The 26,063-nt window shown below is 43.2% G+C and overlaps 1 protein-coding gene and 1 long non-coding RNA gene across 3 annotated transcripts in view; one reads left to right on the top strand and one right to left on the bottom strand.

The window, feature by feature from the left end:
* The window catches only part of LOC125265639 (sialoadhesin-like), an 86,259-nt gene that overhangs the window by 9,888 nt on the left and 50,308 nt on the right, over positions 1 to 26,063 (top strand). Inside the window, exons 3-4 of the mRNA XM_048186002.1 lie at positions 15,758 to 16,039; positions 20,076 to 20,360. Of these exons, the coding sequence (XP_048041959.1) occupies positions 15,758 to 16,039; positions 20,076 to 20,360 (567 nt within the window). The remainder of the gene's footprint in view (positions 1 to 15,757; positions 16,040 to 20,075; positions 20,361 to 26,063) is intronic.
* The window catches only part of LOC125265656, a 35,433-nt gene that overhangs the window by 2,705 nt on the left and 6,665 nt on the right, over positions 1 to 26,063 (bottom strand). The window lies entirely within an intron of this gene.

The following is a 26,063-nucleotide window of genomic DNA, read 5'->3' as shown; positions in this document are numbered from 1 at the left end:
AGGCAGAGTCAATCAGGAACAAACAGGAGCAGCAAAGGACAGGCAGGGTCGTAGTCAGAGTACAGGCGGTAGGTCAAAAGGCAGGCAGATATCACTCACAGAACAGTATGCAAGGCAAGGATCAGGACAGGCAGCAACGGATCAATAAACAGGAACAGACAAGGTCGAGAACAGACAGGCAAACAGGGAATAAACGCTCGGAAATTGCAACAGGATGTTAACAATACTTCGCGGTGAGGTGGTGTGTTTGGAAGTCCTTTATAGTCCTGTTAATGAGCTGCAGCTGGGTGTGGTAATCAGTGTGGTGTGCTAGGGTGGATGTGGCAACAGGTGATTGGTGTGAAGTGAACATGTGACTGGCAGGGAGGATTATGGGAAGTGTAGTCCGGGAACTGACAGGAGCAGACTGTGATCATGACATAACGCCCCCCTCCCGGAAGGCGCGTCCTCGCGACGTAAAGAAACAGCTAGGGAGGGGGGGTGGGTGCATTGGAGATCTAACAGCAGCGGGGAACGGGATCTCCAATGCAGCCCCAGGGACTCAGGCAGCCACGGCGGGTCAGGTGGCCTGGGCGGCCACGGCGGGTCAGGTGGCCTGGGCGGCCACGGCGGGTCAGGTGGCCTGGGCGGCCACGGCGGGTCAGGTGGCCTGGGCGGCCACGGCGGGTCAGGTGGCCTGGGCGGCCACGGCGGGTCAGGTGGCCTGGGCGGCCACGGCGGGTCAGGTGGCCTGGGCGGCCACGGCAGGTCAGGTGGTTCGGACGGCCACGGCAGGTCAGGTGGCTTGGACGGCCACGGCAGGACAGAGTCCATACATGGCCCTAGTGGCCTACAGTCCATGAATGGCCATAGTAGTTCAGAGGCCCTTAAAGGCCATGGTTGAGCAGGGTCCCCACCCACAAGCTCCCCACCCCTAGGTATACTGCCCCCCCCCAAAAAGTTCTTAGGGAAATCAACGGAGTGTGTAGCGGGTTGATGGGCAAGGAGCTCGGACGACGCCGGCAGGGCGAGGAGCTCGGGCGGCGCCGGCAGGGCGAGGAGCTCGGGTGGCGCCGGCAGGCCGAGGAGCTCGGGTGGCGCCGGCAGGGCAAGGCGCTTGGGCGGAGCAGGAGAGACCTCTGGAATGGTCTCCAGGCCCACAGCGGCCTCTTGAAGGGCGTCTGTGTCTTGAGGAGAGGAGGACGCCTTCTTCCTCCTCCTCCTCCTCCTCTTCTGAGGGTGAGGCGATGGTTCACTGGTTGGAGCGGATTCTGGAGCGGACTCAGTGGCTGGAGCGCCCCCTGCATCCTTACGCACCGCAGGGTGGCCATCTTGCCCGAGGGCACTGGCAAAGCAGCCCTTTTGTCCATCGTGTCCAGAGCGTTTGAACGCGTCGCAACCGGCGAGCTTGAGAGCGTTGCAACCGGCGAGCTTGAGAGCGTTGCAACCGGCGAGCTTGAGAGCGTTGCAACCGGCGAGCTTGAGAGCGTTGCAACCGGCGAGCTTGAGAGCGTTGCAACCGGCGAGCTTGAGAGCGTTGCAACCGGCGAGCTTGAGAGCGTTGCAACCGACGTGCTTGAGAGCGTTGCAACCGACGTGCTTGAGAGCGTTGCAACCGACGTGCTTGAGAGCGTTGCAACCGACGTGCTTGAGAGCGAGGCGGCCGCCGGGCTTGAGTGCGAAGCGGCCGCCGGGCTTGAGTGCGAAGCGGCCGCCGGGCTTGAGGGCGAAGCGGCCGGCTGACTTGAGAGCGAAGCGGTCGGCTGACTTGAGAGCGAAGCGGCCACCGGGCTTGAGAGCGAAGCGGCCGACTGATGCTTAGGAATTCCAGCCGCACGCGTTGAAATCAGCGGTGGATCAACCACACTGGAACGTAATCCTCGCCGTTCTCTGACTGATCCAGAGACGTGACGTGGCTCTGGGCGATCAGCGGCGACGTGACATTGCTCTGGGCGATCAGCGAAGGCGTGACGTTGCTCTGGGCGATCTGCGAAAGCGTGACGTTGCTCTGGGCGATCAGCGAAGGCGTGACGTTGCTCTGGGCGATCAGCGGAGACATGATGGGGCGTTGTAGCATCCGCCATTTTATGTGCACAGTCTGTAGCGGCCGCCATTATGTGGTTCAGCGTGGTGTCGCGTTCCTCCGCGACCCCCACAGTAAAAGTTGAACCAGCTGTGAGCAGGGCAAAGTCCAAGAACTCCACGAACGACCCTCGTGGACCATTGGTGAATACATAGTCCTTAAGTGGTTCGTTTAATCCATAAATAAAAAAGTCAATGAGGGCACAGTCAGGTAGATCAGATAGGTGGGCAATATCCAGAAACTTTTGAATATGTGCCTCCAGGGTACAGTTACCTTGACGAAGGCTGACAAGACATATGGCTGGGTCCATGCTGAGGCTGGAAACGCTTGTGGAAGCTGCTGGATCGTAGATGGCGAAGTATTCTGTCATGAATGGGAAGCTCAGGCTGGAGATCCAAGTGCAGCGTTTTATTTACAGTGAGAATGGTCGTACAGGCAGAGTCAATCAGGAACAAACAGGAGCAGCAAAGGACAGGCAGGGTCGTAGTCAGAGTACAGGCGGTAGGTCAAAAGGCAGGCAGATATCACTCACAGAACAGTATGCAAGGCAAGGATCAGGACAGGCAGCAACGGATCAATAAACAGGAACAGACAAGGTCGAGAACAGACAGGCAAACAGGGAATAAACGCTCGGAAATTGCAACAGGATGTTAACAATACTTCGCAGTGAGGTGGTGTGTTTGGAAGTCCTTTATAGTCCTGTTAATGAGCTGCAGCTGGGTGTGGTAATCAGTGTGGTGTGCTAGGGTGGATGTGGCAACAGGTGATTGGTGTGAAGTGAACATGTGACTGGCAGGGAGGATTATGGGAAGTGTAGTCCGGGAACTGACAGGAGCAGACTGTGATCATGACAAGAATAAAGAGAGCTATGAAACTAAGTTTTTCAGGTTAGCTGGGTTTTTATTCAGTTAAGAAACTACAGAAATTAAAGTAATCAAATGTAAAATAACACATTTAGTGTTATTGTACATTGGTTACCTTAAGTTCTGTAGTCTTTATTGTAAATATTAATACAGATCAATTCTTACCATTAAAGTTATAAAACGTATTCAGTCAAGAGCAGAAAGTGATTTTCTTTGTCTTTTGTTCCATGGATCGCAGAACCGGGGGGGGCCGGGTAACTTTTGAGGTTTGGTACAAATATGATACAGAAAAATACATAGGCTACAGGTCAGGTCATTAATCATTAAAATATTGCTATCGCGATTCAATACATCGTTTTAGTCCAAAAGTGTGCAAATTTGTAGAAATACACATTTACCTCAGATTTCATTATGGTTTCATAATTACCGAGGTCATAAAATATAGTTTGCTATGGGGGTTCGGGGGCATGCTCCCCCGAGAAAATTTAGATTTCTCTGGTGTACATATGTGCATTTTTAAGACGTTTTAAGGCCAACAAATTGGATAACAATAGCTTTAAAACCATGTTAACAAATACATGCATGCACAGTTTTGAGGCAGCTTTGTGGTAATTTCATGACTTAACTTACAACAGAGCAATGACGGTCATTGCTCGTATTCTTTTGGGCTTTATTTAAGCTATAATAAAGTAATTATGCAGCGAGCACAGAATAACGGCTGATCCTTTTTCTGAATTTTACTGACATAGTCTGACAACATCTCATCTGACCGCAGTTCACTGTTGTTCAACTGAAGCTCCATCATCGTCACTTGTAGCCTATCTTTTCCAATTTTCATTGATTCAACTTATTCGTTCAAAAAGCTGATTCATTCAGTAAAGAAACAGCGCCATTGGTTGCTCAGGGACGCAATACAATGCTCTGGATTTGATCTGAACTATATTCGTTGGCGAAATTGTGCAAAAACAGGCAATGATGTCTAAAATGTAAACATGAATAAAGTTTATATAACATTTGTTATGCTGATATCTGGAGAAAAACGGCACTCTTCATGTGATATTTGTTAACACAGTGAAAGCGTGCACTCTAAATGCCCACCGACACTCAGAGCCGGCCCGTTATATAGGCAGTATAGGCAAATGCTAAGGGCGCAATCTCGCTAGGGGGCGCCAAAGAGGCCGGATGCGTGGACAGGGGCGGATCTACTGGGGTGGCACGGGGTGGCATCTGCCACCCTAAGAAAAAGCTGCCACCCCAAAATTATCACAGAATAACATAAACAGTGTTTCAAGTATTGCTTTTCAGGAGCGGCGCTTCAAATGATGAGATGACTAAAAAAACACGTCTTTCAATAAACTGTGCATGATGGTTGCACGCAGTGCGCCCAGTGTGCTTCATTAACAAATGACTCTTATGAACCGGTTCTTTGAGAGTCAAAAACACAGTGCAGCCAAGTTCACTTACGATTTTTTCCCATATTTGTACGTGAATCGGAAAATTACTGCTTCCCGGCTAACTCAGAAGTCCTGTGAGAAATGTAGTCCCATCCGAATATGTCTGAGATTTTCGTAATTTTTTGGCGAGCTGATTCAGCGACCGCCCGCTCCACTTTCATCATGGATAAAGGTATTTTTGCCATCCGACGAACCAATAACATGAAATCAATACGGAGATCCCGATCACAGAAACTAATAGCAGAGTTGGGGTAAGAATCTAAACGTATTTTAGCTTTTCTCGATTGCTAACACATTAGAAGTGATTCAGTTGGCCCAGTTTCTCAAACCATTCCTTCAGTTTTCAAAACAAAGACACACGTTTAACAATGACAACATTAGGCAGTGCCGGCCCTAGCCTCTTTGGCGCCCTAGGCAAGATTTTTTTTTTGGCGCCCCCTTATATTGCGATTTATCTAAAGGGGCGAATCTAGAAAATTATTTATAGGGTGGCAAAGGGGTGGCATGAGGTCTATGAGGGGTGGCAACACCTAAGCAAGCGCCCATGCATACATACACAATTGTGTTCACAAACATTGCATTATCAGAAAGTATCTATATACTGTTTAAAATTAATAAATAAACAAAATTTCAATATCCATCATGGCACCAAGTAAATACACTATATGAAAAACTTCTAAATGAGTCTGAACTTGTATCACTAAAGGAGATGAGCAGTTTTATTAATATTACACAGGCTACTTCAATGGTATAAATCACATGTTTTACTGCAAGTTAAAGAGCAACAAAACAATTTTTGAGTTTCTGTTATTAGCAGAGGTGGGAATGTCTGTGTGTGTTCACCCAGAACACCCTATCAACTACATACTCTAGCAACACCCCAGCAACTGCATAACAAGAGCCTAGCAACCACCTAGCAACACTTTAGCAATCACCCAGAACATCTATTTTCTGGACTAACTGACCAAAGTTTTTACATTTTTTAAACAAGACTTGAAGTTGGGTTTATGACAAGCCAACATAAATTTGTCCTTCAAACTTTTCAGTCTCTATTGTTCTTCTTGATTGCTAATGCACAATTCATGAAACAATTCAACATTTTCTCACAACTAAACACAATATCAAAACTATTCACCAACTTGCACAAACCTCAAACGTCCAGGTCAAAATAAAATGTTCTAGTCAAAAACTTATTCTTGTCTGACAAAATCAAACTTTGGTATCAGATGACACACAAAACAAATACGCAGACTACTGCACTGCCTAGTGAACACTAGTGAGATCAATTCATATAACATGGTAACAAAAATACCTCTTTTTCATTTTACTATTATAAATTGATCTTGCAGTAGATGAAAAGCATGAGCAAAATAAGTATGAACTTGGTATGCACCACAATGCAGTATACTGTCAATTGCAGTAAAAGTAAATTCAGCATCCTCTGCACATTTGGCTAAATTGCATTACAGTACAGTACTATAGCAGTGTATTGGTCTTCTGACACAAGACTATATCACTAGGCAATCATTTCTCAGCGCTGCAAAAAAAAAAAAAAAAAATACGTACAACAAATGGCTACAAAGAAAGTTGACAATCACAACATTGAGGGTGTACAACGTGAAATTTCCCTCATCTAAAGTAGCCTACTGGTACTGTGTAAGTTTAAAACCCCTGTAAATTATTCATTCAGCTCTCTCAGATTTTTACTGGTGTGTGTCATCGGTTTTGCTACCTAATGTTGTCATTGTTAAACGTGTGTCTTTGTTTTGAAAACTGAAGGAATGGTTTGAGAAACTGGGCCAACTGAATCACTTCTAATGTGTTAGCAATCGAGAAAAGCTAAAATACGTTTAGATTCTTACCCCAACTCTGCTATTAGTTTCTGTGATCGGGATCTCCGTATTGATTTCATGTTATTGGTTCGTCGGATGGCAAAAATACCTTTATCCATGATGAAAGTGGAGCGGGCGGTCGCTGAATCAGCTCGCCAAAAAATTACGAAAATCTCAGACATATTCGGATGGGACTACATTTCTCACAGGACTTCTGAGTTAGCCGGGAAGCAGTAATTTTCCGATTCACGTACAAATATGGGAAAAAATCGTAAGTGAACTTGGCTGCGCTGTGTTTTTGACTCTCAAAGAACCGGTTCATAAGAGTCATTTGTTAATGAAGCACACTGGGCGCACTGCGTGCAACCATCATGCACAGTTTATTGAAAGACGTGTTTTCTTGCCATCACTTTGCGTTACGCAATTTTTTTAGTCATCTCATCATATTGAAGCGCCGCTCCTGAAAAGCAATACTTGAAACACTGCTTATATATTTTTATTCTGTGATAATTTTGGGGTGGCAGCTTTTTCTTAGGGTGGCAGATGCCACCCCGTGCCACCCCGGTAGATCCGCCCCTGTCCACGCATCCGGCCTCTTTGGCGCCCCCTAGCGAGATTGCACCCTTAGCATTTGCCTCTACTGCCTATATAACAGGCCGGCTCTGCGTTGAATATGGAAGACGGTCTGGCAGAAGCTCAACATTTGACTTCATAACTTGTTTAAATATTGATATTTTTTACACAAACGCATCGCTTCACTTCAGAAGGCCTTTATTATTTATTATTGCTCTGGGCCCGAACGGGCTGGCCCACACTGGGCCATCATGGGCTTAATGTGGTGACAAGAGAAATGGAGTGTTCTCTTCCAAACAATTTGATAAAGATTTTAAAAGATATAATAAAAAGCAGAAAATTGCTGAACTTGGAGAATCTCTGGGGTCTATGAAGTTTTCATAGATGAGACATACAAAAACACATGCTGTGGGCTTGAGTGAAGTGTATACCACATCCTGTGAAGATGACAAATGTTGCATTATGTGTGTAAGTGAACATGGGTTCTGGGGGATAGAAGCATTGTCGTGTGTAACTGATAAGAATGAAGACAGTTAGGAAATAAATGTCTAGCAAGGTAGAAATCTGATAAAAATGTATAATAAAAATTGACACAAATAGGAAACGCATTGACGCAAGTAAAAAAAGGTGATAGACAAGTAACCTAGCAATTGACGTAAGTAGAAAATGAAAATGAATGAAAATGAAAAGATAAAGTACATCAAAAGAGAATATAAATACAGGGGCCTTTATAGCTCTCTGTGTAGTTGGAGTAGTAGTAGTAGTTGTGTAGTTTTTGCTGAAGAAAGAAAGAGCATACAAGCAAGCAGCAAGCGGAAGCCATCGTCAGACCACAACCCTCAGAAGATTAAAGAAGACACCTGATTTTCTTAGAGAGAACATATATTGAATAGAGAAGAGGGTAAGCTTTAAAATGTAATTATTTATCTGGCCAATGGAACTTCCAGCTTAGCTGGCATAGAGTGGTGTATTTAGCTTTTTGCCTTTGCAAGAAATAATAAAATGAGAATGGGGACTGCCCTCAAACTCTGATAGTATTGTCTCAGTCTGTTTATTGTTGTAGAGTGAGAATCCATTTGGGGTATCAGAAGTTGACTGTCTGAAAAAGATATATTTTTATAAAGATATCCCGACGGACTTTACAAAGTCAGTCAAGGTTGCCAACCAGTTGCAACAGAGTGGGCCGTGGGAGTGCATTAGCAGGCATAGCTGTCCTCTGAGGGTGAAGAGCCAGCTGTGGTGCACTGAACGGAAGGCTAACCCACCCCACCCAGGTAGGCTTGGTTGATATCTGAACTGTAGGCCTAGGAGGTACGGTAGTGATCAGAAGTAGACCCTGAGATAATATAATCTAAGAAGAAAATATTATACACCTACCTGACTCCTCCTGAATCTATAAAGGTTAACCTTTTACAGGAGTTGAGTAATATGAATAGAGGAAGTGGCTCGTGACCAAGAAAGTGTTACGTGGTCGTGGCAGAAACCACCCAGGGGGTGACGCGGCACAGTGGGCAGTCCACTAGAGTGGGCTGCTCACAGAGAGCCCGCAGTGAGCCCAAAGCTGTGGGCCTTGCCTGGGCAAGCCCACACTGGGCCTGTTCAGGTTTAGTATGGGCTGGCCCTAGCCCACTGTGCCCGCAAAAAGCCAGCATGGGCCCCGCAGGGGCATGTTTGCAAGGACAGCATCTACATTTGCAATCAGGGGCAAGAAGACAGCAGGGGATACTTGGACTGACATGACAAGAGGCCTTCAACGTCCCATCAAAGGCTCCAAAAAGCATTCCAGAGGAGGTGTTTTGCATTGTGGAACACTTCACAATTCTCCTCTATAATGCACCAGCAGCCAACTCAACATCGATCAAGCTCGTCTTGAGTTGTTCACAAAGAAAGGAAGAGGAATGGAACAAATCCTCCCATCTAAGGATGCACTGGTGCAACACCTCAAAAGAGCAGTGTACCAAGGAGGACACTGTTGGGGACAAACACTTGAGGTGGCACCAAATATGCCATCTCAGTCTGGGGTTGGATGGACCCAAGCGGTTGGAGACCACTGCTGTGTCTCATTTCGAAGGCTGCATCCACCAGAGGTCGCATTCGAAGGTTGCATACGTTATTGAGGCTGTATCATTTCAGAAAAGTAAGTAGGACTCTCCGAATGCAACCTTCGAATGCGTGTGTCCTTCACTACTGCAGATAGCACACAATTCTTTGCGTCACTGTTAACAACCGTGCAGTAGACTCTGGGTTCCTCCTTGTGCATGATAATGCCCTGCCTCATGTGGCTAGAGTGTGTAGACAGTTTTTTAATGAAGAAGGAATATATGCCATTGACTGGCCCTGGCGTTCCTTAGACCTGAATCCAATTGAGAACCTCTTGGACATTATGTATTGGAGCACCTAAGGTCTGATCGAAGGTCTGTTCTGACATAATTAGGGTTGTACCGGTATGAGATTTCCACGGTATGATAACAGTCTGCGTAAATATCACGGTTTCACGGTATACGGTATTTAACAATCAATTTTTATTTATATCATCAATTAAAATGACCAATACATTTTTCTCAAATAAAATGATGAAATGCTCATTAAGCGCTATCTCAGAGCAACCGTGGATATGTTTGTGTTCATGTCCTCTGATAACGAGACGGCAAAAACTCAAAAAAACATTAAGAGCGCCGCGCATACTTAAGTATGTAGTACACGAAACAGCGCAGCTCATTCACACAGGTAGACACGTTAAACAGACAGATATATTTATACAGCAGTCTGTTTGCGTTTAATATTCAAAGACCCCGCCTAGACCATGTCGCGATCTGATTTATTGTACAGCTCTGCTTTCATTTTATTCATCAGTCCAACAAATCGCGCGTTTTTACCTGACATCGCTGCGTTATACCGTACATTCCATTTTCATGACTGGATTCCGGGAGACCCTCTCCATCACGCATATCATACGACCTAAGTTATAAACGGAACATACCTGCATCTAAAGTATTCCCATACTGCAAATTGTAACTTATTTTTCAACGGGAAACAGAGAATAGAGATAGCAACTTCTGTCTCTGACATTGTCTGCTGTATGTGTGGGTGTGGAGCAAGTTTAGTGAAGTGGAAAGTTGTTGTCTATGCGCAAGTGAAATTCTGCGTCTTGATTTTTTTTTTTTTTTTTTTTTTTTTACCATACCGTAAGTAAGCAAATGTACACGATATGATAACCGTGATATATCGCCATACCGGTATATCGTTACAACCCTAGACATAACGCTGTCTTTAATTATATCTATATTTTCACTCTAATTCATGTATATAATGTTATTTTACTTATCTTTGTGGTTATTTTTGTCATTTTGCACTTTTTGATTTATATTTTTGTCTAATATATGGAAATGAGCACATGGTGATCACATGGTGACTAGTGGAGGGGAGTGCGGGGCACAAACTAACACGGTGTTAGTTGTAACATACATGGTTTAAATACTTCCACACATGCTAGCATTAAGAAACTTAGCGTATTTACTCGTTGCCATATCAACAATATATAGAGAAAAAATTGCGCCAAAATTCTAAAATCTTTAGAAGATATCACTGAACATTTATTTAACAATAGCAAAAGTAAATTTCTTACTTAAGCTAATTTTTCATCTATATTTTTGTTTTTATTTAAAATTAGACAAATGTGATATTATTTTAATCTCCAATCTGTTGTTTAGCAGTTTGGGTAGTTCTTATAATGCTTCACTAACTATCAGACGACACTAATCAGGTTTAAATTCCAGGTGCGCAGATAGGGTTCCTTGTAACACTGTGTTAGTGTGCCCCGCTATTAGAACTATACTATTCTATACAGTTTCGATATAACTGGCATAATCAACTTTTATGAATTTCTGTTGAGAAACTATGGGGAAAAAAGGTGAATAAAGACTGAGAGGAAGAATCTGAACGTCCAGAAAATATTATTGCAAGAAATGTTCAGCATTTGTACTGGCTCGTCTATTTGTCTCGTGTTCTGTGTGAGTATTTTGTTCATCTCTGTGTTTTTCTGAATGTCTGAATATGTTTCTTCATCTGTTTGCCTGTATTGTTTTGACCAGTGCTGTATAGCTGTGTTTTGCAGAGTGTTCATTATCAAACTACAAAATTATTTAAATTTGAATTTCTAAAAAAATGCTTTTATTTTATATGAAAAAAAATAAATAATAATAATTATTGTCTTTAATTGACAAAATATTTTAGTTTGTCATGTATATATTTTTAATTATGTCAGATAACATTTTTAGCTGTCATATGGTCATGTTACAATGTGCCCCACCCATGGGGCATGTTGTCACATTTCACTTCCCTTCTTTCGGGGTAAATAAAGAAAAAAGTATACACTGTATTAATGAAACAAAGCCACATATTTGTACCAGACATGTGTGAAATGAATGTGGAACAAAAGAAATTCCCTGAAACCTAAGTACATTTACACAAATTGAGAAAGTCAAAAAGCGTTAGGTTGTGCCTGTCATGATCATGAGTTGGAGTGCCCCGTTTAGCTACCTGAGGGCACTCCAACATGGACTTTTGTCACTTGTCTGAACTGCAATTCCCATAATTCACTCCTGGACTCATTAACCTCGTTCATTGCACTCAGCTGTTTTGTGTTTGTTCATTAGTGTCTGTCTATTTAGTCTCAGTTGTTTCTGTCCTCAGTTGTGGTTTGTTGTATTTGTTGCGTGCACTTTTTGTTACCTCTGGCGTTCTGTTTTTTGTGGACCGTTATATGGATTTTGACCCTTGCCTGTTCTCTGGATTTTGACCTTGGATTACCCTATAATAAATGCTGCAACTGGATCCTAACATCTTGTTCTTGTGTGCACCGTGACAGAACAAACCACCTTTTACAGGATCCAGCAGCATGAAGGTTCTACCGCCAGCCACGGGCAGGGAACGTGTGGCTTTGCATGGGGCGCTGATGGCTCTACGCCAGGAGGGAGAGGAGGTTTGGGACTTCTCCCTGAGGTTTTGGACGGTGGCGGTGGGGCTGAAATCTAATGATGATGCGCTTAAGGAGATTTTTAATAATGGTCTCGATGATCCTCTGCCTCAATGGGATATGGAGGGGCTGCAGGTTTTTGACTTCTGGGGCTTTGTGAATTATCTCTCCCATAGAGTCCAGTGGGCAATACCTGCTCAGCCAGAATGCGCTCTAGCCCGTGAGTCCGCTCCAGAGGCCGTTCCAGCCCGTGAATCCGCTCCCGAATCCACAGAGGAGGTGGGCACAGAGTCACCGCCCCACTCACGTAAGAGGAGGAAGAGGAGGAGGAAGGCTTCAGTCATCCCTCAAGGCTTGGAGGCTTTCCCAGAGCCCGCCCCAGCCAGTGAGTCCGCTCCAGAGCCCGCTCCAGCCAGTGAGTCCGCTCCAGCCAGTGAGTCCGTGAATCGAACTCCTATAACCTCCTGTACCCATTCTGTGACGTCAAAGAACTTCCCTGTGCAAAGGATCATGGGGGCCCAAAGTGTCCATCAGTTGTACCCTTCGAAATCCTTCATTCCGAAGGGCCCTTTGAAGTGGCCAGTTTTGAGCACTTCGGTTTGGAACGACTCTTCAACGTGGCGGCTATGATTATTTTCACTCCGAAGTGCCCTTCGGAGGGCGATATATCCCGTTTGGAACGCACCGCAAACCATGAATGCGCGCGGATGACCAAGTTCAACACATGCGCAGTACAATTTTTCTATACTCTTTACCAGACATCGTGTCAACAACTGGACATTTGCTGGGCAGGATCAGAGATGAGAAATAGTGCATCTACCATTGCAACATAGTTCAGAAGATAAACCAAGAGAACAGGAATCAAAAACGATGGAGAAGGCATGCTTCTGAGTTTACTCGTCTTGTTTCAGAATTGCTCTTTACACACTCTTCTTCGACGACTGCACATTGTGCTCAGTACTGTGCGTATTGCCACCTAGTGGACTCTTCTGTCCTGCTTGCGCATGCGCTGTTGCACGTGCACCGACCACGCGGTCTCGGAATTTGGACTGCACACGGACAGGGTGTGCGACAGGTGTTAAGTCCAGGGATCAGAAAGTAAAAGTCCTGCCATATTTTTTATTCCACCCACTGAAGCAGTGTTAAAGTTAATGAGATAATGAAGTGATTAATTGAGTGATGATTGACCATTATTGAAGACACCTGATGATAACAAGCAGAATCACCAAAGGAGAAAATCACAATTTTTAAGCCAGCATGGAGATGAGTGTTTGCTTTAGTTGAGCTCTTGACCCTTGACTTTTTAATATTAGATCTTGTTTGGGCTGTTAACTCAGTCGTAACAGCCAGACAAGTAAATAAAAAAGATGGTCAGGTGGTGTTGGTTATGTTTTCACATAATCATTATTTGACCTGAATCACTGAACTCATTTAGAGTTAGATTTACATTATTGATTACAGCAGCACTGTGATTCTACAGCAGAAGATCAGCATTTACAATATAATCTGAAGGATTTCACAAAAGTTTTTCTGAATAAAACAAAAAAACTTTCTTTTAGGCACAGGCACACGCAGACATCAAGAATCAGCCTGTGAATCTCAACAACGGTGACAAACTCTGAACATTAGAAAACAAGCTACTAAAAAGTCACATAAAAACAGAAAAAAAATAAAAATAAAATGAGTGACAATAAAGAAAATTACTAAGACAATTAAGCTAATAATTTATTCATGCAGCAATGCATGATGGGAGCCATGGATGAATTTTGATTGGTGGCTCCCAGAATGCACTGCAACATGCTTTTTGATGGTCACCACTGTTGAGATTCACGGGCTGATTCTTGATGTGTGTGTCTCTAAATGAATGACCTTTTTTTTTTATCATTAGATAAAAAATTTATTAGAACACCTTTTGCAAAATCATTCAGATTATATTGATAAAGCTGATCTTCTGCAGTAGAATCACTGCTTCAGTGGGTGGAATAAAAAAAAAATGGCAGGACTTTTACTTTCTGACCCCTGGACTTTACACCTCTGGAAAACAGTGGGTTGCAAAATCTGACAGTGAAAAATGCTACCTGTCGTGCTTCCAGCGTGATATTAACTTGGTTTAGGGCTTTATTAACATCTACACCTACACCTATCCCAACCCTAAACCTACCCTTATAATAATGCAAGTACAGTAGTGGTAGCACAATATGATATAGCATTAATCGTTAAAACAAGTATAAATCAATAGAAAATAATGCTTTTTATCAGATTGTGCTTTATTTATTGTCTACACCTACCCCAACACTAAACCTACCCTTACAATAATGCAATTACAGTAATTTTGTGTTATTTATCATGACAAAAATTATGTAATATTGATGTGCGCTCATGCAGTATGCCCGGGTAATCTGACAGGTAGGATAAAATGTCAGGACACCAGCCGCGAGCCCTCCGCATGACGAAAATTACATCATGCAGGTGGTGCACGAATGCGGACAGCCGAAGTATACCCGGGGCTTTAGGGCGAGTCACTTATAGAGGCTGTGTTTTTGTTTTTATATATCAGAAGATCAGAGAAACTGCCGCTTGCTGTCCAGTTATTCATAACACAACGCAGACAAAACACAATGCAGAAACAGTTACACTATCACTATTAGAAATTTGATACATTGTGCAGCCCTACACACTACTGACTGCAATGAACTTTATGCAGGTTGTATCAGCTTGCAACAGTTTTTACATTGATTTTTGGTGTGATTTTTGAACCCAGCCCTCAGTGTGTTGTTGATTTTTGTTTCCATTGACTATTGTCAAATAATTTTGTTATTAACAAATTACAGAATGTATATGAATAAAGATTTTAAAAATTGAATATTTCATTCATTGATTAATTGAATCATCATTTATTTAAGGGTTCCCTTTTTTTTTTTTTTTACAGCAGTGTAGTTTTTTTTTATTTTTTTTTATTTTTTTTTTTATATAAAGTAAATCTTTGTCCGTGACATTCTTTTAAAGCCCATGGTCTCAAACTCAATTCCTGGAGGGCCACAGCTCTGCACAGTTTTGCTCCAACCCTAATCGAACACACCTAATCCAGCTATAATCAACGTCTTGCAGTATTACTAGAAGCTTCCAAGCATGTGTGAGTTTGAGCTGGTTGGAGCTAGAGCTGTGGCCCTCGAGGAATTGAGTTTGAGACCACTGCTTTAAACTATGTTGCTAAGGCCATATTGAATATTCTACTCTTCACAGTCACTGTATTGTCAGGGTTAATGAACAAAAGGATTTTGAAACTCTACACAACATGCATGCAACAGTCATGCTATTAAAAAGTCTAGCCTAGGTTCTCAGATACAGTGAGTTCCTTCTCACGTCACTGAATTCCTCATTAACTATTCACCTGAACAGTTTATGATGTTTTATATGGTATCATTGTAATAATTGACCATCAACACATAGGGGTAGCCCTCAACTTTTCTGTGTTATCATGTTTGATGTAATGATACAAAATACATAATTTGCGATTGCTCAATTTCTGAAAATGTTCAGGGTCCCAAACTGTACAAGTGTACCAAATTTCCTGCTTTTATGAAAAAGTAAACATTATTTTCACAAATCACCTGGACTATAACTCAATGAGATTTATTATAACCAGGTAAATTTGAGTTTAGTTTGTCTCACCTATCATAATCTATGTTGAGAGTTTGCAAACAGCTGTGAGTGACAGAGAATACAAGGCTCAGTCTACAGTACATGTTGCCCAATATAGTCCAGACATTTTCAATTAATTCCAGTGACCTGCTGCCCTTCAGAGTATCTGCAGATGAATCTAACCGGAGCCTCCTCAAAACACATGAGAAAACTAAAAACAGTACAACAGCAAACCAGAATATATGATATGAAAATGAGATAAAATAATGTATAAACTAGTTTTGTAAAACATGTACAAAATAGTTTTCCCTGAAAGAGCTGTTTGAATCACTTTGTGTTTTTGTGTTTCTTCACAGATTTACCCTCATCTACACTGAGTGTGAAACCAGACAGATCTGTATTCACTGGAGAGACAGTCAATCTGAAGTGTGTGATAAACTCTGATCACAGTAACTGGAGCTATCAGTGGTATAAAGACAGTTCAATGTTACGGACTTCTGGGCATTACACTGTAAAAAGAGACACTCTCAGTATTGTTAAAGCTGTTAAGTCTGATAAGGGGAAGTACTGGTGTAAAGGACACATAGATGGAAGATCAGTTTTATCACGATCAAGCTCTGTTTCTCTCTCTGTGAAGGGTGAGTTGAACATCATTGTCCTCCTAAACTCTCTCTACTACATGATCATGATCACAACCAGTCAAGAGTCTTTCACTCTCAATTTCACTCACACTGATGGATAAATACAGTTTGTCACTCCTCTTTTGAAGGTTTGATTCAGTTTAATTAGTGGTGCTTTCCTATAAAGTAAAGCATCACTATTGTTCTCTTAAATACTTATTTTCTTCCACACAAAACTTAGGTGCGTAGCTAACTTGTCCCACACCGTTTGTCATAGACCAATGAATGAGGCATCAAATTGTGCAGCTTACTGAGGAGAGGTGTGCTGTATCTTTTATAAGTGATCGGGTGTATGATTTTGCACAGTGGGGTCCCATAGACTTTGCATTACGACAAACTAATGAGCCATAGCTCCAAGCAAGGATTTCAAAAATGCCCCATAGACATCCTATGGTGAAGGAACGGCCCATGAAACAGGGATATTGCGAATACATGTTTTTCTTACTATGATAAATTACATAGGAATTTCATATTGAACATAACTCTCGATCACAATGTTATAGAGACAAGGGGCTCATTTTACTCAGGCAACCAATCAGTCTCTCAGGATCACCGTTGAAGCTATCAACCCTAGCAACCACATAGAGCACCCTAGCATCACATTCCATAGACTTCCATTCAAAGGCCACACACTGCAGCTAAATTCGGTTGTCAGTTCACCTTTTAGAGCTTATTAACCGCATTCTGTGCACACACAGTTCAGTAAAATAAGGGAGTAACAACTGCATTCAACAACCAAATAAACTCCTGAAAAATATAGGGAGTAACAAGCACATTTACAGAAATTCTATGCAGTCTGTACAGAACCGAACTGAAGTTGTTGATGACGTTTTTAACGTGCATCGGAGATGTGTCTCTCTTCTGTGTGTGAGGTGAAGAAATCACAGGGAAAGCAGCGCGAGCACTGAATGTTGCCAGATCTTTCTAGAAAACCAGCAAACAAGAACAAGCCCACGATAAACTGAAATAAATCCAATCCTTTATGCTAAACATAAGACCAAAATATTGCGACATGCGTCTGCTCACTTTAATAACTCTGTAAGCTCGATCACTTTATAAGCCAAGCTTAAACAACAAGCTCAAAAACTCTTGAAATAAGTTAACATGGCAACTGTGAAGCAGCCTTTACAAGCATAAACAAAATATGACACCTCCGTCTACTCTGCTTTGGTTAAAATTGCTGAAAATAACAAGTATTTTGTCACTGTAATATTACTTTGGTGACAATAACACACTCCAAACACAGGTGCCAGAACGTTGCTATGGTTTCCAAGCTGTCAATCATCAGTTTCAAGAGTGAGTCGTGTTCTGGACACACATGTGACGATAATTTCGGGGATTCACTCCCAATATTTAAATGCGGTTGTAACTTCAGAAACTTACAGTGTGTACATGGCCAAAGAGACAAAGAATATACACTAACAAGAAGCGACACTCAATAGAACGTTCCATCGCAACACTGGCGCCCAGCAGCAGTTTCTGCCATTTTGTGGTGAAAGCGAGTCGGCAGTCCACCAGTTTCTATGGCAATATCAGCTACTTGGTTTAAAAAAAACATACATTAATGCTGAAATCAAACTTGAATGATTGAATGATTGAACACAGAATAAAATACTATCACTAGTGATCATCAAATCCTTTTAACAGTTTATTTTACAGACTTTGTGTTTAAGTCTTCCAGGCCATTCCACCGAATGGGTGACATTTGCTTGTTGTATCTCTTCAAAATTAAACTTTATTTTTTTATCTTTTATCAACACTGAATCTAATACTACATACATTTAACTATTTGAAATGTGTATTGGTCAATCTCAGGCAACTTTATTAAATTTTTTACAAGGTTTCAAAGCAGAAGATAGATGCATGTTTTCTCAGTCCTGTTACCAAAACTCATGTGCCATTTAAAAAGCTTGTTTAAAAGCATGCCAATTAATTCCTTTGTTTTCACCTCAAGAAAGTGTTTATTTTGAAGAAAAGTTTGGTTATTTGTTCAAATAATTGATATTTGTGACAACAAAATAATATTATTTTTATTTATATTAAGGCAAGGTGTATTTTAATAAAAAATGCAAAACATTGTTTTCCATTTAAAAGAAGACAGAAGCTTCAAGTTTATAATTTTTTAAATGTAATTTATTTAACAATTGTGTAAATGATGGATCAAACAAAACTGATAAAAACAGTGGTTTAACTTTATTTATTTATTTTTTTTAGAAAAAAAATGAAGGATGAAGGGTGTAGGGGTCAAAAAAAACTCTTCTTTTGGAACGCACTTCTGCATCATCTTAACGAGACAATCAAAGAGGAGTAAATTGTGCAAGCTGCACCATTTGTTTAGCGTTAGTCTATTTATTTATTTATTTTAGGATTATAGCATGTAGGCTATATTGTGTCTATGTATTTTAAACATTTGAATGGACTGATAAAGGGAGCTGTAAAGTATTTGTGTTTAAGTACAATGTCGTTTTGACCATAATAATGTACCAAATCCTACTTGTATAAATATTACAGTAGTATAGAAAAATACTATATATATACATTTATAGGTAAAATCGAACTCCTATAACCTCCTGTACCCCTTCTGTGACGTCAAAGAACTTCCCTGTGCAAAGGATCATGGGGGCGCAAAGTGTCCATTAGTTGTACCCTTTGAAACCCGTCATTCCGAAGGGCCCTTTGAAGTAGCCAGTTTTGAGCACTTCAGTTTGGAACGACCCTTCAACATGGCGGCCATGATTTTTTTCATTATTAAGTGTTCGGAGGGCGATATATCCCGTTTGGAACGCACCGCAAACCACGAATGCTCGCGGATGACCAAGTTCGACACATGCGCAGTACAATTTTTCTATACTCTTTATAAGACATTGTGTCATCAACTGGACATTTGCTGGGCAGGATCAGAGATGAAAAATAGTGCATCTACCATTGCAACATAGTTCAGAAGATAAACCAAGAGAACAGGAATCAAAAACGATGGAGAAGGCATGCTTCTGAGTTTACTCGTCTTGTTTCAGAATTGCTCTTTACACACTCTTCTTCGACGACTGCACATTGTGCTCAGTACTGTGCATATTGCCACCTAGTGGACTCTTCTGTCCTGCTTTCGCATGCACTGTTGCACGTGCACCGACCACGCGGTCTCGAAATTTGGGCTGCATGCGGACAGGGTGTGCGACAGAAGCTCTGACAATTTGTCAGAAACAGAAAACAGTGGGTAGCAAAATCTGACAGCGAAAAATGCTACCTATCGTGCTTCCAGCATATTAACGTGGTTTATGGCTTTATTATCATTTACACCTACACCTACCCCAACCCTAAACCTACCCTTATATTAAGGCAAGTACAGTAGTGGTAGCACAATATGATATAGCATTAACCGTTAAAACAAGTATAAATCAATAGAAAATAATGCTTCTTATCAGATTGTGCTTTATTTATTGTCTACACCTACCCCAACACTAAACCTACCCTTACAATAATGCAAATACAGTAATTTTGTGTTATTTATCATGACAAAAATTATGTAATATTGATGTGCGCTCATGCAGTATGCCTGGGTAATCTGACAGGTAGGATGAAATGTCAGGACACCAGCCGCGAGCCCTCCGCATGACGAAAATTACATCATGCAGGTGGTGCACGAATGCGGACAGCCGAAGTATACCCGGGGCTTTAGGGCGAGTCACTTATAGAGGCTGTGTTTTTGTTTTTATATATCAGAAGATCAGCGAAACTGCCGCTTGCTGTCCAGTTATTCATAACACAACGCAGACAAAACACAATGCAGAAACAGAACAGTTACACTATCACTATTAGAAATTTGATACATTGTGCAGCCCTACACACTACTGACTGCAATGAACTTTATGCAAGTTGTATCAGCTTGCAACAGTTTTATAAAATAATGTATAAACTACTTTTGTAAAACATGTACAAATTAGTTTTCCCTGAAAGAGCTGTTTGAATCACTTTGTGTTTTTGTGTTTCTTCACAGATTTACCCTCATCTACACTGAGTGTGACACCAGACAGATCTGTTTTCACTGGAGAGACAGTCAATCTGAAGTGTGTGATAAACTCTGATCACAGTAACTGGGGATATCAGTGGTATAAAGACAGTTCAATGTTACGGACTTCTGGGCATTACACTGTAAAAAGAGACACTCTCAGTATTGTTAAAGCTGTTAAGACTGATGAGGGTCAGTACACGTGTAGAGGTCACATATATGGAAGACCAGTTTTATCACGATCAAGCTCTGATGTTTCTCTCTCTGTGAAGGGTGAGTTTAACATCATTGTCCTCCTAAACTCTCTCTACTACATGATCATGATCACAACCAGTCAAGAGTCTTTCACTCTCAATTTCACTCACACTGATGGATAAATACAGTTTGTCACTCCTCTTTTGAAGGTTTGATAAAGTTTAATTAGTGGTGCTTTCCTATAAAGTAAAGCATCACTATTGTTCTCTTGAATACTTATTTTCTTCCACACAAAACTTAGGTGCGTAGCTAACTTGTCCCACACCGTTTGTCATAGACCAATGAGTGAGGCATCAAATTGTGCAGCTTACTGAGGAGAGGTGTGCTGTATCTTTTATAAGTGATCGGGTGTATGATTTTGCACAGTGGGGTCCCATAGACTTTGCATTACGACAAACTATGATGAGTCATAGCTCCAAGCAAGGATTTCAAAAATGCCCCATAGACATCCTATGGTGAAGGAACGGCCCATGAAACAGGGATATTGCGAATACATGTTTTTCTTACTATGATAAATTACATAGGAATTTCATATTGAACATAACTCTCGATCACAATGTCATAGAGACAAGGGGCTCATTTTACTCAGGCAACCAATCAGTCTCTCAGGATCACCGTTGAAGCTATCAACCCTAGCAACCACATAGAGCACCCTAGCATCACATTCCATAGACTTCCATTCAAAGGCCACACACTGCAGCTAAATTCGGTTGTCAGTTCACCTTTTAGAGCTTATTAAACGCATTCTGTGCACACACAGTTCAGTAAAATAAGGGAGTAACAACTGCATTCAACAACCAAATTAACTCCTGAAAAATATAGGGAGTAACAAGCACATTTACAGAAATTCTATGCAGTCTGTACAGAACCGAACTGAAGTTGTTGATGACGTTTTTAACATGCATCGGAGATGTGTCTCTCTTCTGTGTGTGAGGTGAAGAAATCACAGGGAAAGCAGCGCGAGCACTGAATGTTGCCAGATCTTTCTAGAAAACCAGCAAACAAGAACAAGCCCACGATAAACTGAAATAAATCCAATACTTTATGCTAAACTTAAGACAAAAATATTGTGACATGCGTCTGCTTACTTTATTTTAAGTGCTCACTTTATTTTTTACTGCTCACTCATTTTAATAACTCTGTAAGCTCGATCACTTTATAAGCCAAGCTTAAACAACAAGCTCAAAAACTCTTGAAATAAGTTAACATGGCAACTGTGAAGTAGCCTTACAAGCATAAACAAAATATGACACCTCCGTCTACTCTGCTTTGGTTAAAATTGCTGAAAATAACAAGTATTTTGTCACTGTAATTTTACTTTGGTGACAATAACATACTCCAAACACAGGTGCCAGAACGTTGCTATGGTTTCCAAGCTGTCAATCATCAGAGTTTCAAGAGTGAGTCGTGTTCTGGACACACATGTGACGATAATTTTGGGGATTCACTCCCATATTTAAATGCGGTTGTAACTTCAGAAACTTACAGTGTGTACATGGCCAAAGAGACAAAGAATATACACTAACAAGAAGCGACACTCAATAGAACGTTCCATCGCAACACTGGCGCCCAGCAGCAGCCCTGCGTTTCCTCCATTTTGTGGTGAAAGCGAGTCGGCAGTCCACTAGTTTCTATGGCAATATCAGCTACTGAATGATTGAATGATTGAACACAGAATAAATCACTAGTGATCATCAAATCCTTTTAACAGTTTATTTTACAGACTTTGTGTTCAAGTCTTCCGGGCCATTCCACTGAATGGGTGACATTTGCTTGTTGTATCTCTTCAAAATTAAACTTTATTTTTTATCTTTTTTCAACACTGAATCTAATACTACATACATTTAACTATTCGAAATGTGTATTGGTCAATCTCAGGCAACTTTATTTAATATTTTACAAGGTTTCAAAAATGAAGATTAGATGCATGCTTTCTCAGTCCTGTTACCAAAACTCATGTGCCATTTAAAAAGCTTGTTTAAAAGCATGTCAGTTAATTCCTTTGTTTTCACCTCAAGAAAGTGTTTATTTTGAAGAAAAGTTTGGTTATTTGTTCAAATAATTGATATTTGTGACAAAAAAAATATATATATTATTTTTATTTATATTAAGGCAAGGTGTATTTTAATAAAAACGCAAAACATTTTTTCCATTTAAAAGAAGACAGAAGCTTCAAGTTTATAATTTTTTTAATGTAATTTATTTAACAATTGTGTAAATGATGGATCAAACAAAACTGATAAAAACAGTGGTTTAACTTTATTTTTTTTAGAAAAATATATACATTTAGTAACAGGAATGAACACTGGGTAACAGGAATGAGTGTCCATATGTGTGTGCATGTGTGTGAGAAAGAGAGTGTGTACATGGCTGTGTGTGCATGTGTGTGAGTGAGATTTCTGTGTTGAAGGTATATGCTGTGTGAAGGAGGTGGAAAGAGAAAGATGGAAGGTGAGGAAAAGAGAGAGGGGGAGAGGGAGGGAAAAGAGAGAGGGGGAGAGGGAGGGAAAAGAGAGAGGGGGGAGAGGGAGGGAAGGAAAGACAAAAAAGTGGGGAAAAAGAGAGGGTTGCAGGTGTGTTTCACACCTTCGCAGCATGCCATGGGTGGGTGTTTCTTGCACCTGCAAAGTATAGGTTCTCTCCATCTTCTACAAAAGATAAGAAAGAGAAAGACAAAAAGATTAAGTCACATTGTGGAGGACTGGCTCCCTGCAAGTATGGCATTCACACTGTAAAAATAATCCTAAAAATCTAAAATTTAAGTAATTTCAACTGTAAAACTCATGATACAGGTGAATAGTATTATATCAACTAATATTCACACAATTAAATCAACAAAACAGAGGACTCTCCTGTTACTCTTAACTCACTCCTGTTCCCTTTCGATACTTCACTCGTACTGCGTATGGGGAAAGGTCTCCTTTTTCCCCGTTACTGAAGCCTTTTTCAATAACGCAGTGTAACTGCAGCGGCCTATGGCGACAGAGCGCGTGAATATTCCCGCCGAAATGGGCGGGGTTTAGGGCTATATAAGCGGGCGTTTCGCCATAGGATTTCAGTTCTCTCTCCTTCAGCGACGACTTCACATCGCTCCTCGCTGATCTCCGGCTGAAGTCTTCGCCGCCTGGAAAGAAGCTCTCGCTGCCGTCGAAGAGGCTCCCGCAGCGGACTGCTGAGCTCGCCGAGGAAGAAGCGCCGGCGAGCCTCCCGCTTCCCGCTTTCGGCCGCCTGCCAGCCCGTCTCCTGCTGCCATCCGGCGCGCCTAAAAGAGCAATTTCCCCGCGGTTTATTGCCGCTCTAAAAGAGCGGTTTTCACCGCTCTAGCGGCCCTCGCTTTTCACGGCGGCGGCGTTGTTACAAATGCCGCGCCACTCGTTTGGCACATGCAGAGCCCCTCTGCATGACGACGACGGACACGGTGAGTGCGTCGGTTGCCTGGGCAGACCCCATGCAGAGGCCGCGCTCACCGGGACCTCGTGTTCTCACTGTGAGAACATGAGTCTCGCCTCTCTGCGCTCGCGGATCGCCTTCTTCAGTGGCGCCCTCCCGTCTTCTTCCTCCCGCGAGCCGGCTAGGAAGAGACAGCAGGGCAGAGCGGCCCAGCGCACGGAGTTGGATGACGTCACGCCAGCTTCCCCGCGTGCCTCACCCTCTCCCCCGAGAGAGCAGTCCCCCGTCCTGTTCTCCCGCCCTGAGCTGCGTCCCTCAGCAGATGTGAGCGACCTCATCTCTTTTGGCGGTTCTGAGGACGAGCCGCTTGATGACTCCATGTCTTTCGCGGCCTCTGAAACCGAAGGTTGGGCCGGTGATTCTGACCCCGCCCGCCTTCCCTCGCTGGAGCCCATTGACTGCAAGCCGGGTATGGATGCCGAGTTCTTCAGCATCCTCTCAAAAGCAGTAGAGGTTTTGAACCTCGAATGGGCTCCGCCAGAGGAGCCATCATGGAGCAGGCTCGACGAGTGGTTCCTGCCGGGTTCCCGCCAGGCCCCTGGTCGTGGCACGCCCCGTATTCTGCCCGCCTACGTACTACACATTATTCAGCTCTCACCTCTGTGGATGGCTCTGAAGAGAAGGGTTACGAGCATCTACCGCCCCTGGACGAAGCGGTGGCGGCTCACCTCTGTCCCCCCACAGCTGTGGGTTGGAAAACTAAGAGGGCCCTTCCATCCAAGCCCTGCAGGACCACTTCTGCCCTGGCTGGCAGAGCATATACGTCCGCGGGCCAGGCTGCCTCAGCGCTGCACACCATGGCTATTCTCCAGGTGTTTCAAGCGAAGCGCCTCCGTTCTCTGGATGAGTCCGGCGTCGATGCACCTGCCTTCCGTGACCTCCGCAGCGCCACTGACGTAGCCCTGCGTGCCACAAAGGCCACAGCTCAGGCCATTGGACGATCCATGGCCAGCCTGGTCGTGCTTGAGCGCCATTTGTGGCTCAACCTGACCGGGATTAAGGAGATGGACAAGACGGCCTTTTTGGATGCCCCGGTCTCTCCTTCTGGTCTCTTCGGGCCAGCAGTAGAGGGCTTTACGGAGCGTTTTACTGCAGCACAAAAGTCGTCCCAGGCTATGCGACACTTCCTGCCTAAATGCTCTAGCTCCACGTCTGCTTCCAGCCGCCCCAAGTCTGCGCCGGCTCAGCAGAACAAACCTGCCCCCTCTACCTCTCAGGCAGCACCACCCAAGGAACAGCACCATCGTAAGAGCTCCTCCTTCCCGAGGCAACGTCAGGGACCCCGGCCTAAGATTACGCTGGACCCGACGCCTCCTAAGCCCTCCTGATTTTTCAGGAAGGAAGAGGATGGGGCAAAGTCTCGCCACGGCCGGACCACCCCAAAAGCTCTTTCGTTCCACCCCCTCCGCCTCGTTCAGCTCTGGGCGTGGGAGATATGTTCAGTGTTGTGCTAACTGGGCCCAGTGCTGCGTCCATGCAAAACGCCATTCTTATGGCGAACACTATGAATATTCTACCTTCTCTAAGAAAGAGCGAAGTTCCTCTTCCACTCTCTCCGGTGCACGGGCCCCCGATTGGCGGCCTGTCACCCGATACCATTCAGCCCCTTGTCACGCGGGCCGAGGCCTGGCGGGCCATCCCCGGAGTGTCAAGCTGGGTTCTGGGAACCATAAGTCGAGGCTACTCGCTTCAGTTCGCCCGAAGGCCCCCGCGCTTCAGCGGGGTGCTTCAGACTTCAGTCAACACGGACGACGTTCATGTCCTCCGAGCCGAAGTCACGTCTCTTCTGAGGAAAGGAGCTATAGAAATAGTCTCCCCCTCAGAGAGCAATTCAGGGTTCTACAGTCGTTATTTTCTAGTTCCCAAAAAAGATGGCAGTCTCAGACCCATCCTAGATCTCAGGCTCTTGAACCTCTTCAAGTTCAAGATGCTAACGCTGAAGCAGATCCTCGCGCAGGTTTGCCCCGGGGACTGGTTCTGCTCGCTGGACCTGAAAGATGCATACTTTCACATCCAGATATCCCCCATCACAGGCGATTCTTGAGATTCGCGTTCGAGGGTGTGGCTTACCAATATACGGTCCTTCCATTCGGACTGTCCCTAGCTCCTCGCACTTTTACCAAATGCATGAACGCGGCGCTTTCCCCACTGAGACAGATGGGAATCCGGGTTCTCAATTACCTCGACGACTGGCTCATCCTAGCCCAGTCACGAGCCGAGCTGGAGCATCACAGATCCGTGTTACTCAGCCACTTGGAGTGCCTGGGTCTC

The sequence above is a fragment of the Megalobrama amblycephala genome, linkage group LG3 (assembly GCF_018812025.1).
Source record: "Megalobrama amblycephala isolate DHTTF-2021 linkage group LG3, ASM1881202v1, whole genome shotgun sequence".
Taxonomy (NCBI): Eukaryota; Metazoa; Chordata; class Actinopteri; order Cypriniformes; family Xenocyprididae; genus Megalobrama; species Megalobrama amblycephala.
This window is presented reverse-complemented; position numbering and strand designations above follow the sequence as displayed.